Raw genomic sequence first — 14,753 nt, 5'->3', positions numbered from 1 at the left:
ACAAAGAATTGATCTTGGACTGATATAGTAATATTAATTTGGATCACAAACATAAGTTTCGAACCTCCTTTGAGTGGATGTTGCATACTTTGGTAGCCTTAACACAGACAAATAACTTGGATGAGTGAGATCTGTCTTATGGTAATTTCAAGAGTCTTCAACGATGTTCTCAAGAGAGTGTCTTCAAACAATATGCCAACAAGTTGTGATCTTCAAGCGTCTCCTTCAACCTTAGATCTGATAACATGTTGAGAAATCATAATGCATGTAGATTAGGAAAGATTTCTCTTACTTGATAATTACTTGTGAATGTTTGTTGGCTTCTTATTAATTTTATGTTCTCTCCTTCATCAATCAATTACCAAAATACAAACAAGAAGATCACAAGAGACAAAGAACACAAGAAATTAGGCTCCAAGCCAGCGCAAAACCCCATAAGGGTGAAAACCCAAGAAAAATCCTTTTCTTATAGAATTAGATCAAAGTGAGACATCCAAGACCGAAGATGAATACCAAGACTGCCACAAAGACCCAAGTCAACCCTCCTTCAATCCATCTCCAACAAATCTTGGTCAACAGAAGTCAATGCTGGTCAAATCTCAGAAATCTGGTCATCTCCTAAAATTTCAGGCTTGCAATTCCTCAGAATCTACCTCAGAAAACTCGCACGTGTGAGCGGAATTAGGCCACAAATCATTTTGTTCTCTCTCTCCTTTGATTGACCTCTCTTTCCTTTGACTTCGGTTGGTTATCTTCTTCTTGGCACAAAATTCGATTCATATAGGAACACATAACTTGTACCTTACAACATTTCTTTTGTCATGAAAGCTCACATTGTATAAAGAGATAAATCGCAGAAGATTCACTTACTTCATGTTTCAGAATTCGTGTTACAGACCCAAACTTCTTCCATAGAGAACCCAAATTGAATGCCAAAATGTGGAGCACAAGTGCCAATATATAGTTATTCGACCATATGAAGAGACACAACTTATGGGCTGGCCGACTTGTCCATTTGGAGGGCCGACTTGGTCTTGTGAAGACACTTTGACTCAAAAAATAAATTTCTTTTCTTTTCTTTCAAAAAGTCCAAATGGGACTTTGACTCAATGACTCATAATAATTTTTCTTTTGACCCAATTGACCCTAAAAGCATGAAGAACATGCTCTGACTAGAAACACAATAATAATAATGAATGTAATAAATGGAATACATCATTAGTACATTTGAATTTCATTATGAAGACTGACACTAGTTACATTTCCAACATAGAGAAGGAAGAAGTGCGAGTGGGTTTGAGGGGAATCCAGGAGGGCCGAGTTGGAAGAGATTGCATGGCTATGTTGCTGGAAGGAGATCATGTTTGTTTGGAGGAGGCCGAGTTGCTAGAGGGCACAAATCTGATTGCCAGAGGGCACAAATCTGATTGCCGGAGGTCGATTCTTCAGAGTGATTTCATCTAGAGGCAGATTTCCTTGAGGTTGATTTACTTGGGTCAAATTCATTTTGAGGGAGCCGAGTTGTAGGTTCCAGATTGTATTTTTCTTTACATCTTTGTGGGTTGAAAAACCCATATTTTGCAATGTGTGATTGATCTTTCTAGTTTCTTTCCGCTACATATTTTTAATTCTAGAAGTTAAAGATAATAGTGATTTTATTTTTCGGTGATTTAGTTATTATTTGGGTAAATCAATAATAAACTGGGGATAAATTAAATTGCCATGAGAAAATAAATCTTGCTAGTATTAGAAATTTAACGCTTTGGACAAGGATCCACTCAACTCGTTAGTCCCAAGCACCTCAACTAAGAGCATAATAAATTCAACCCTTCCAATTACATCAATACATATGTATGTCCTTATAAAACCCCTTTGACATTTTTTTCCTCTCCTCTTGCATCAATGTCCACACCTTGCACTTATCCATGCTCATCATCATGCTCTGATATCTTCTATCACATCTAACTCTCATATTACAAACACCGTGACACATCAAGAATCTAATGAAGCCATGGAACCTCAACCTCAGTCCATCCCTTTGCCTACTGTCTTCTAGTAACATATTTCAATGATAGTTTTTCAAGTTTACAACATTATTTAGATGCGTAAGACCATTCAAACTCCACTATCTTGTGATCCTATGATGTTGGGGAATAATCCAAATTTCATCTCCACATCATCATCTCGAATCTTTTCACCCTCAGTGGATCTCTCTACTATTCCCTTTTAGAGTTGTCCAATAATCTCCTACAAAGTAGTTTTTATAGAGAGCTCATTGGGACTTCTCTCTTCAATAGGGAGGACTCTTTGCACTACACAATGCCGCATATTCTCATCTTGCTTTGGACAAAGATCCACCTGGCTCCTTGGTCCTACAATGGCCACACTTTTTGCACTTATCCATGCTCATCATCATGCTTCGACATCTTCTATCATGTCTAACTCTTCTCTTGCAAACACCATCATGTATGAAGAGTCTCATGAGCAAAGGCAACCTCAACTAATCTCCATTCTTGTGCCTATAATCTTTTAGGAGTATACTACATGCTAGGTTTTCAAGTTTCCCATAGCTCATGAAAGCTTCCAAGTCCTTTGTGTATGTTGATGTTAGTGGCATTGATTGTTTAACTTCTTTGTCATGACCCTAGTAAAAATGTACCCATCACTCAAACAAAATCTTGATTTGACATGTTAAACTTTTTCTATCTTATTTTAATGCTTAGTGGGTGATATTGATGACAAAGATCCCAATTGAGGCAATTACTTTAATGATATTTAGGTATTTGTTGTAGCACGTTTTTTTTTTCAGATGCTAGAGGCGATCTAGAGCTTGTTTGATGATGTATTTTTGGTTCATAGATGGATTGCACTTGATGCTATTTTGGTGATATGAACCCTTACATGCTATATAAATGAGAACGTTTGCATATTTTTGTTTAAAATTTAAATGGTTTGGATTCATATGGATGCACATGAATATATATGTTTTTCCTTAAAATTTGAATATTTTATGTATTTTTTGGTCTAGTTTTTATATTGGTTCCAATCTGGTTCTGACCAGTTCCTGGTTTGGTCAATGGTTTAGTTCTGCTAACATTGCCTTTCAAAGGAGTGTACCCCAAATACAATAGAAACCAAGGAAGATTTCCTTAAAGCAAGCAGGAAGTGATGAGGATTATTAGTACCTAGAGTCCTAGTGGACATAATGAGACTATGTTTTTGAATTGTAATTACACTTTTAACTTTGTCTTTCTCCTATCTCGTTATAATTAATTCTTAGGTGAATTTGCAAACACGAACACTCACCTTTTATTGTATTTTATTGGAAACATGGTCAAACATGATCACTCTCGAAGTTCTATAAATACATAATTCTATGAAGAGTATAATATATGTGTACATTGCAGCAATCTCCTTTTTACTTGCATGCTTGCTTTCCTGCTTGGGTTTTTATTCTTGTATGTGAGTAGTCACAATGTTACTTCGTGCCCATATCACCTCTTTAAAGGGATGTGGTGTTGCACCAAATTTATATATTGCTTGCTATCCTTTTTTTTGTAGAAAATGCTTCCTTTTACTATTAATGTAAACAATAATGAACACATTAGGCATTTCTTACAAGAAAATTGGGTTGTGTGGCAGAAACCACAAACCAATTCATTCTATAGTAATGATGCTTTAATAACTGCTATAACTGCCCATGAGCATAATGCTTAACAATGCTACCACTTGGGCATACAATAAAATCATAACAGTCCAAAATGGTCAGCTGGTACATAACCATAAAATCCAATAACATCTTGCCTTATGACACAAAATGAAGAGGACACATTTCCAAATTCCAATAGTCACACCTCTAGTTGCATGGGGAGACCTACATCATGAGGTGGATCATTATTATCACAGGGTCTAGGCCCCCAACCATCATTGGCTGATTCAACTTTTGGAATAATGATCCTGGACTGATATTCCCCACATAGCTTCCTTAAGACAACTTTTTTGTCTTTGAAATGGCCATGACAAGTTGTGAATTTGTCATTTTGGTGCTGTGGTGGAGCACTCTGAGGCCAACTGTGCCAATGCTCTTGCCTTTTGCAAACAACTCGACCAACTCTATGCCGTGGCTTGTTGTTAGATCTTTGACACTGTTTGGAATCTGGATGAAGTGGAAAGAGATGGAGAATTGAGGGGGGCCTCCTTCCTCATAGTGCATGGGACTGCCTCTAGTATTCCAACAATGGGCACAGGTGCACCACTTACAACTCGGTGTTTTGGACCTGCACAGTGATCAACATATGAAGATTGGCACATATTAGAGAGTCATCATACCATGATTTTTTTTTACGGGATGTGTGCCTTTTTTCTTGTTGTAAGCAAGTAGGATATTTTTTAGATTATCAACAATATACATAGATTACAGGGTTGCAAGACTGGAAATTTTGGTGTGCAGCACCAAAATGTGAGCAGGGGAATGAAGTGGAGGCTGTCTTCCCATGAGATGGAGGCTGTCTCGCACAAAACTTGGAGTGTGATAGTAAACTAGTAGCAAAAAAACTTGGGAAGCTGGAAGCTAGAGCCATCTGCCCAAAACTAGGAAACCAGATAGCTTCCTGAAGAGTTCAAATACTATTCATAGGCCACGGGGTGGAAAGTTTCAGAATGAACATTGCAGGAGCTTGACAAGCTATAACAATGAAGTGACAAGCAGGTAAAACCTCTGAGAGAACTAAGTCCTGCAGGGGAGTCATGCCTGGGGTCCAGAGATGGATTGTATTGGCTGGGATGTCGCCTCTGGTGCTTTGCTGGATAGGCTTTTTTCCATTTGGGCCCGCTTCTGCAGCTTGAGATCCGGGGGGCGAAGATCTTTAGTCGTCATGTCTTGACAGAGGCTTGCCCAGGCTTCTATTTTGTGAGTAGGCGGGGACATATCCTCGGAGGGGACTCTCTCATCCACTCCATTTTTGGCCAGAAAATCTGCCAGGGCATTGGATTTGCGCCAAACATGGGAGAAAATGATAGCTTCTTGCTGTTTGAGAATGAGAGCCAGCTGTTGCATGCGTTAGTCCAGATGCCAGCTGATGGAGCATTTGGAAGGTGGTGAGCCATTCTGGATATTTTTTGCAGCTTTGAGTATGATCTGGGAACCCCCCCCAATAATAATTGACTGGGGAGAGTGAGTTCTGGCAATGAGGAGACTGTGGATCAAAGCTTCGAGTTCTGCTGCACTCTTGCTGTCGTGTCCAATGTGGCCTCTGTATAATCTGATAATACCTCCTTTATGGGGATGCGTGCCTTGTTACATGCTATCATTCTGTTGATTGCATCCAGATCACTGATTTTATTCTGTCTTATTTGTGAAACTATGCAAGGATCAAATGTGGACTGTGCACTATATAAAAAAAATATATTACAGAGTGTGATTTTTCCGCATCAAATCCTTCTTAAGAAAATACACATTTTCATGCAAGCGCAATGGCTTAAAGTTACAGGTGTCAATATTTTCCTATGTATTATTATCACAATTTACATTCGGTTAGTTGATTTCTCATGAATGATGCATAAGATTAAAACATAAATCGTCTTGTGGTAAAATACTTGAGCAGCCTTGGCTTTTGCAATGGACACTGGAAATATTTGATAGAGTAGTAGTTAATCCTCATGTGAAGGATATAGATAATGAGTTCCTTTTCATGGATGTCGAAGCTGTACATATGTCAAATGTCAAAACACATGCTGAGATAACCAGGGTAACCACATAGTGGATATTTGGGCTGAGGGATGCCAAGTTGCACTGAGTGTTAGCCAGTGTCCACGACCCCAAGGATAAGGGACCAAGCAAAATTGCCTTCTTGGATTCTACTGACAGTTTTCAAACACTGTGAAGCTGAAGGACCCAGTGGGTTTGCTTGGAAATGACTCTCCACAGCTTATTTAAATGACTACCCAAGAAAGCTTTATGGCAGAGACATTTGTATATTCCTTAAAAGCATTAGTCTTGATTTAGTCCCAGTGCTTACAGCACAGGCTGCAGTAAATTTAAAGCCTAATTTCATGGAAAGAGAGTCAGGGATAATTGCTGCGTTCTAACTTCTAACTTCTATCACAAGTCTGTTTGAGTTGGCCAATCTGTATATATATCTTCCAGAACTGTTCAAGGAATCCAAGGTCTTGTTTGGGCATCAAAGAGGTCTCTGATTGTATTGATACCTCTTCAGAAAAATCTGAGGGCTGAGAACCAGCCTGTTTCAGCCAACACCTTGCCTTCACACAACACAATAGACCATCATACGGAATGTTTGTTGAAGGATAGTCTGAATCTGAATCCCTGGCTTTTCTAATTGATATAAGGCTTTAAAGCCTCCTATGCCTACAAACATTCCTTTCACGTTAACACTGGATAGGGTGGAAATGAGAGTTTGCAAATGTAGGCCTTCCCATGACTCGAGCTCCTTGGTGGATATAATTCCAAAGAAACACCTTCCATATGGGTTGCTATTTTAATTTAATCTATTTAGATGTTGATGTTAAATGCCTGTTCACCTGTTTGCACATACTGATATCTGAAGTTAAATTTCCTTTTAATTGTTTGTGTTAAGCTACTGGCCAGATATTTCTTGATGATCCGATGAGGCAAGTTAAGAATTTTTGAAAGGGAACTGAAAGTAATGAACTTCAGCCAAAGCAAACTTTAAGTGAATCCTTGACAGACTTTGGTGTGGAGCAAACAATTTAAAATTCTCATTTCTCAGTGATTTTCTAGCCCTGTCAAGTGGCTCTAAACTCTAGTTATTTGTTCAAGTATTCCATCAGGTGCTTCAAGTAAAAGGAAGGAAAATACAGAAGTTAATGGAATTTATTTAGGACTAATCTTAGGGGAATTAGTTAATAGATATTAGAGCCAATATGGAGTTTCAAATAATAATAATGTTATAGAACATAAGTTAATCTTTCGATTGATAAAAAGTGGCCATTAGTTTGATATTTTTCCTAGTAGAATTTCTTACTAGAAGACACTTCAAAGCAAATACATCAAACTGTAACTACCTTATTTTTTTATCAGTGGTTTGATACTTTGATCCTTATGTGCAAGAAGTGAAAGGTGGAATACACCATTTTGAGAATGTACATAACAGAATATATCCAAATTGCTGCTATTTTGCCAGAATGATCATAGAAGCATTAAGCTATTTGTATGTGTGGCTTTAACTTTCCCATGTGTGCCTTCTTTTAACTGAAGGAAAAAATTTCTACAAGCATATTTGTGTTTAGTAATTTAGTGAGATTATCTCAGCTCATATGTTCCTAATTTTCTATTCCCTGTTATCCTAATCTTTTCTTCATTGCAGGTTCTTTCTGCTCCCATGACGCAAATCCTTGATCGGTTGAGGGCATTTGGTGAATTTGAGGTTTGCCTTCTGAAATCTTTGATGGCAAAGTTACGATTGTATGCATTTTTAATTAAAAAATGTGATTATATTGGTAGCCACTGAATCATTCCAGATCTCATATCTTAGCTTTACTAGACTCCTATAAGAGTCTGTCAATCAAAATAGTTATGATGGATCATAGAAGCAAATGGAGAAGCAAAGAACTTAAATTAGTCTGTCACAGGCAAAGGTTTAGGCTGTTACTGTTTACATTGAGTATTTTGTTGTTCATTTGCTTTTAAAGGTAGAAGTAAATGTAGCATTAATCTTTATTCAGGGTTTTAAATTCAAGTAGTATAGAAAGTGTTTTCTCTTGTCACCTTTGTTTCCTTGCTCAGTGCTATTCCTCTTTGGTTTTCCCGAATAATTTCATTTGTCATAATCTGTGTGCAATATGTTGTTTACACTGATTTTTAACAGAGGTTCGAAAAGAGATTGCTGACAATGAACTCTTCTGTGATCTGTCTTCCTGGAATTGGTGTCTTCTTTCTGAATTTCAAGATTTTAATAGGAGTTTGTTCTGACTGTAATGGTAGTTTTTCTGAAATAGCAAATAAAATGTTGAGATGAATGGTGAATACTTTCATCCATGTTCTAGGGAGGGATGGAACTTATCTGACATAACTAAATCTGTAGACTGTCACACATAAGCACATGCCAAACAGTAGTAGACAATGGACATAAATTCCACAACCTAATAATGCCAATGAAGATTTATGCCAGAATTTGCTCACAAAAGGAAAAAACTCTATAAATTAGTTGAACTAGAGCAAAAATGTATGCCGGGCAACACTTGTAAATTACGGCAGGAAAACTGAAATCTGCTTAAAAATAGCCTAACTATGACCAGCACACTAATGGAGTCTGTTCCTAGAAAGCTTAAAAACTGTATTAGTTGACTGAGGAATCTTCTTCACTAGTGCAGTAGTATGACTGCATTCAGTCTTAGAAGAAAGATTGGAAGACTCCATCTAACTTCATCCTCTGGAAGTGTTGGGTACAAATGTTGTTGGAGGAGTATGATCTGTGGAATTTCATTGAGAAGTTAGAACAAGGTTGTTGACTGTTGAAGCTTGTGGTAGTTTCGGAAGGTCTTTTCCATAGGCTTGGTGTCTTAGCATGTAGTAGGTGATTTATTGCCTTTTTAGGTGCTTGCTTGATGGAGTAAATGATTTATATCTTCTTTCCTAAGTTTAACTTAGGAAAAGTACAATAATTAAAGTCAATTAATTATTGTGGACTATTAAGTCAATTTCTAAGGATAAATAATGAAATTATTTAAGTGACTTAGAAATGATCTCAACCGTTGATCTCCTAGATCTTCTAGAAGGGAGATTAGGGTTAGGGATTTGGGCTTGATGAAGATTATAAAATAAACCTAAGGAAGAGGTGAAGACACACAAGTGGAGAAAACAATTTTATCTAGAGCGAGAAGCTCATTTAGATTGTAGCGCAGAGGAGGAAGAGTGTAGGTTGATTCAAGAGTATTTCCAGGACGCTGAATTTAAAGTGAGAAGGAGGTTGATTTGTTGGAGAGGCCGATTTTTGAAGGCCGAATTTCTTGAGGTGCAGAAGTTGTTCAAAGGGAATGCACAGGACCAAGTTGTAGGTGAAAGGTGGGCCAAAAATTCTCCAAGCCAAATTTCTTCAGTGGCTAATTTCCAGTGGGCCAAAATTCCTAGGGCTGAATTCTTCTAGTGGGTCCGAGTTGTAGGTTCCAGTCAATGTTTTTAAAATCGGAACCGGTGACCGGACCGGTCCACCTAATGAACCGGTTTACCGACCGGAACCGGTCTAACCGGGACTGGTTTGGTCTAAACGAACCGGTTTTAAAAAAATACATTAAATAATTTATTTTTAATGAAACAAAACTATTTTTAAGATGTAAAACCATGATTCCAAGCCAATAGAGACAAAATATGCAAAGTTTGCTCATTTATATACCATGTAAAGGTGAATATATCAAAATGGCACCGAGTGCAATACATATCATCGACAAAATAGCAAAATACATAAGAAATGAGGCTCTAAATGGCGTATAAAGTCTAAAAACAATGTTGTAAGCTATGAGGCCATTGGCCTACTACAAGCCTACAATGTACACATGATCAATCATCAAGTTCATAACCACTACTAGACACAGGATCATCATCAGGAGCTACAAACATCATCTGGTTCAGAGTCTGAAGATGCCTCAGCCTGATCTGCAACCTCAGTATCAATGCCACCAATGACAATAGAAGTGGACCTAATGGAAGCACGAGTTTGTCGACCTACATGACTAGTGCCTTCCATTGGTTCTTTGCCTTTCCTTGATGCCGCTACTGATCCTGGTTCTGATGCCACCACATAATCTGCTTCAACCCCTGCTAAAGCCATGTCGATATCAAAATCAACCTCAAACACAGGTTCTTCAGTCTCCTCCACCCATTTTGATGTTGGATCAATATCGTCCAACACAATGGGATCTAGATCAGGAGTTTTGCTCATCATTTGGAGCTCTAATTGCATTTATTGTTTACCCCCAAACCATGAAATCCTGAAAACCATTAAGTCTGCTGAATTTTGAGTGAAATCTAAAATTCTAGTTTCTCCATATGAAATCCAATGAGGTCGAAACCATTCTCAAACATCCTGAGTCATTTCATGGTAATGTTAAAAATTTAAGTAAAAGGATGAAAATAAAAATTAAAGGAAATGTCATTTAACATTACCATTAATTGCCAACATTGTTAGGGTTGAAACACCCTTAGTTTCCCCCCAAAACCCCTAAACCACAATCAGGAATACACTTTTTGCAAGTTTTGGTGGGCATGCCTAAAACCGGCCGGTTTGATACAAACCGGCCGGTTCCGTCCTAAACCGGCCGGTTTTTCACCGGTTAGGGCAAAAAATGGGCGAAAGGGCCTTTCCAACCGGGTTTTTTGGCCGGTTTAGACCGGCGGCCTTGCTAACCGGCCGGTTAGACCGGTAACCTGTTTTTTAAAACGGTTTTGAAACCTATGGTTCCAGTCAATGCATATTTCCTTGTAATTTCTCTGTGGGTCGAAACCCTGATTTTCCCGAGTTTAATTAATGGAGAATTGTTGTGGGTGTTCATCTATTGTAGTGTGTGATTGATCTTTCTTTGATTTTATTTTTCTGGTACATATTAATTTTTGGAAGTTAAAATACCGATAATTTTAGTTTTCAACAATTTAGAAATTATTTGGATAATAAAAGAAATTTCTGGTATTAAATAATTGTTGGGAAAAAATAAATCCGGGCTGGTATTAGGAGATTTAATGTGGTGCCAGATCTCTAGAAAACTCTGAAAGAGAGATTCTGAGATCACTAGGGTTTTCAACAATGAATTTCTTCTTACGACAACATATTTATTTTTAATTTTGTAGCTAGGGTTTTGTGGCCAAGTTACTAGGTTGATTTGTGAGATGGCATCATTAAGTAGCTTGAGATATGAAGACATGGTGAATAGGCTGTTAACTTCAGTCCTTGGAAGGAGCGAATCACCATAGTTTTAAAAATGAAGGGTTTATGGAGTTTTGTGAACACAAATATCCAGGTTCCTTCAGATCCAAACCAACCAGTTGAGCATAATCAGAAGGATGTGAAAGCGATGAGTATAATTTTCGATGGTATGAGGGATCATATAATTCCTCACATACCAGGGAAGGATATAACATATTAGATATGGGTAGCCCTAATTGGTCTTTATTAGAGCAAAAAAAGGAAATAGGAAGATGATGCTGCGGGAAAAATTAAACAACATCAGGACGAGGAAATTAGAGATTGTAACATGTTAACTCATAGGGATCTAGTGGGCTCATGACGTTGGGGGAGGGGTTGTAGAGCAACAGGGATCAATAAGGAGCTCACGGAACTTTACAAACCTCAATAGAATGGGGTTTCCGAGAGGAAAAACAAGACAATAATGGAGGTTACGAGGGTAATGATTTTTGACTAGGAATTGCCTATATTTTTGTGGGAGGCCTGCAATACAACTGTCTACAGAATAGAAGTCCTCAGAGTATTGGCAAATATGACTCTTGAGGAGATGTTCATAGGAGTGAAGCTAGAGGTAAGTCATCTTTGCATTTTGGTAGTCCATTTTATATTACACTCCTACTGAGAAAAGGACTACGCTGGAGCTCTTGTCAGAAAGGGGCATTTTTGTTAGCTATAGTGAGGTCACAAAGGCCTACTGAGTCTATATTCCAGGACAGAGGAGAGTTATCATTAGTCAATATGCTATATTCGATGAGGGCAGGAGCTTTAGGAGGTGTCATGATATGGAGCCAACAGGGGTAAAGGATCAGGAGCGAGAGACTCCTAAGGTTGAGCATGGAGCAACAACACCAACAACAGGGACACATATTGTAGTTCTAGAGGAGTGAGATGTTCCTTCGAGCTCTACCATGAGGAGGCCAAGGTGGGCTGAACAAACCTTGAGAGATGTTGAGGAACATGTGGAGGCTTCTAACAACGCTTTTAGGTAGATTAGACCACCAACGAGATTTTCTAATTATTTTGCCTTGTTGAGCAACATCGTTGCAGATGTGTAGGTCTGGAGAGATGCCATGGTGGAGTATAACTTCATCGTGAGGGATGATGTGTGGGACATAGTGTTGAGGCTGGAGGGAAAATTAATGGTCACTTCTCGATGGATTTACAAGATCAGACATGCAGTTGATGGCAATGTTGAAAAGTCCAAAGCGAGGTTCATTGTGAGAGGGTTCTCCTAGTAGGAGGGAGTGGACTATGAGGAGACATATGCTCTTGTCACCAAATATGCATCCATTAGAGCAACCATGTCCATTGCATTAGAGATGGGGTGGAGGATACATCAAATGGATGTGAAAATTGCTTTCGTCAATGGGGTGATTGAGGAGGAGGTGTATATTGAGCAGCCTTAGGGATTTGAGGTGCATGGATACATCAAATGGATGTGAAAATTGCTTTCCTCAATGGGGTGATTGAGGAGGAGGTGTATATTGAGCAGCCTTAGGGATTTGAGGTGCATGGGAGAGAGCCTCATGTATACAGGTTGAAGAGGGCCGTTTATGGGTTGAAGCAGGCTCCACGCGCATGGTACACCAGGATTGATGGATATCTTCTTGGTTTGGGCTTCACTAAGAGTGAAGTAGACTCCAACCTGTACTATGTACTTCTTGAGGGTTAGCCGCTTATCTTGGTCCTTTATGTTGACTATCTTTTCTTGACGGGATTGATGAAGCTCATCAAGATGTGCAAGGAAAATCTTGCTTTAGAGTTTGAGATGAAGGACATTGGCTTGATGCAATACTTTTTGGAATTGGAGGTGTGCTAGCAGGCAGGAGAGATTTTTCTTGGGCAGGGCAAGTATGAAGTTGAGATCTTAAGGAGATTCACGATGGAGGATTGTAGGTCTATGTCTACATCGATGATCACTAACTTGAAGAAGTTGATTGCTTTTGAGGGAAAGTTGGTGGATCCCACACTATGTAGGTAGCTAATAGTTTCTTGATATATCTAGTCAACATTAGGTTGGATATTTGTTTTGATATGAACAAATACAACCAGTTCATGGTGGAGCCGAGACAGGCTCATTAGGTGGCAACAAAGCATGTGTTGAGATACCTATGAGATAAAGTGGACTTTGGACTCAGATATGTTAAAGTTGGTGAAGTAGACTTGCAGGGGTACACATATTTTGATTGGGCTGAGAGTGCTTGGACAAAAATTCACATCTCGATGTTGTTTTTGTTAGCATCAGGTTTACACCTTCATTTCAAGTCAAGGATGTTAGTCTATCTTTTTGCAAGTCATAAAGGGGGGTGTTTTATTCATTATATGGTTTGCTAAGCCTAGGGTAATGTGTCATTAAAACTCTTGTACCTAACCCTAAGTCTATGCAAAATTTTGCTTAGCGATTTGATCTATAGCAAAAAATCAAGTGGCGATATGAAATGTTTTCATAACACTTTTCGAAAAAATTTAAAACTTGATTTCCGACCTGTTAAGTCATCTTTTTTGAGCGCTCAAGTGGTGGTTTGTGAAATAATGGTCCTCCTCCTGCATGATGTGACATTTGCCAACATTTTTGAGCCCATTTGAGTCATTTTAAATCAAACCCTAGTTTGCCCTGTTTTTCTTAAAAACGGTTTTTCCAGCAAACCCAATTTTGTTGTTTTCCAGTGCAGAAAGGGTGCTAGTTGTCTTGCAGTCCTTTGTTAGGGTATTTCAAGGTTAGTGAAGGTGTTGCAGGTCTTGGAGCTTGGCAGAATGGGTTGGTTTGGCCATGTGAAGAGGTTTGAACCCAATGGCATGTACTTCGAAGTGTACCCTGAAATGCTTGATCTTTTCAAAAGTGCAGGTTGGGAACTGGTCTTTCAAAGTTTTAATGGGTACAACCTCAACTGGTGCCATGATTTTATCTTCTCTTTCGATGGAAATATAGCTAGAATCAGGACATTACAGTTCCCTGTCACAGAAGAGTCGATTGCTGAAGCAACGAGTTTGCCAGCAGAAGGTGAAAGGTGGTTCAAGAAGCAGAGGTTGCTGAATGTGGATTTAAATTTCTTCCTGAAAGAAGACTGCCAAAATCAAGACTGGGATGCAGGGGTCCTCCAAAGCAAACTGAAACCTCAATGGGCTGCTGCACTTAGAACTGTCCAACTTTTCTTCACTTGTGAAGGAAGGTATTCCAAAGCTTACCTATACCACATGAGGTTTCTTTGTCACTTAGCAGGTTTTAGGAAAATGAATTTGCCATATTTCCTACATCAAAATTTGTTGAAAATGTGTACTAAGGAAAGGAAGAGATCTGAATTACAAGCTCATGATATTTGTCATCATAGTCTCATCAAGATTTGTTAAAATTGGCAACTAGGGCCAACTTCCACCTTAGGACAACTCATATGATGGGGATGTTTATTTCATTAGATTCCTCTTTTTGAGAGGTACAATTTTGATATAAAGATCATCTCATTCTGACAAGCAGAAATGGAATTTTGAATTTATTCTTTATCATGGTCAAATTGTCAAGGTCGACCTCAGTCAAATGTAGGCTCATGAAGCCCAATGGATGTGTCTCCTTACCCTCAACTAAGTGTATAAATAGGAGTGACCTATCTCTCATTTGGACATCATCTCAACTCATTACATCATCTTCTCTCTCCTCTCTTGATTGGTTCCTACAGCTTGGAGGCTTCTCTACTTCGCATGCGTGGAAGAGGACGAAATTTCAGGATTGTTTTGGAGGCCGAAAATTTCAGGAATTAGGGCAGTGTTGACCAACATTGACTTGGATTGTTTGACAATGCATTGACTTCATTTTTGTGGTTAGAA

At 38.6% G+C, this 14,753-nt stretch overlaps 1 protein-coding gene across 1 annotated transcript in view; it reads left to right on the top strand.

Moving 5' to 3' along the window:
* LOC149215205 (inositol hexakisphosphate and diphosphoinositol-pentakisphosphate kinase VIP2-like) overlaps window positions 1-14,753 on the top strand; it is a 556,818-nt gene that overhangs the window by 190,980 nt on the left and 351,085 nt on the right. Inside the window, exon 2 of the mRNA XM_089392550.1 lies at window positions 7,347-7,406. Within this exon, the coding sequence (XP_089248676.1) occupies window positions 7,347-7,406 (60 nt within the window). The remainder of the gene's footprint in view (window positions 1-7,346; window positions 7,407-14,753) is intronic.

This window comes from Pinus tabuliformis, chromosome 1_1 (assembly GCF_031772625.1).
Source record: "Pinus tabuliformis cultivar Carrire ecotype Pingquan chromosome 1_1, CPIR1, whole genome shotgun sequence".
Classification (NCBI taxonomy): domain Eukaryota; kingdom Viridiplantae; phylum Streptophyta; class Pinopsida; order Pinales; family Pinaceae; genus Pinus; species Pinus tabuliformis.
The sequence above is the reverse complement of the archived record's forward strand: the minus strand, read 5'-3'. Positions and strand labels throughout refer to the sequence as shown.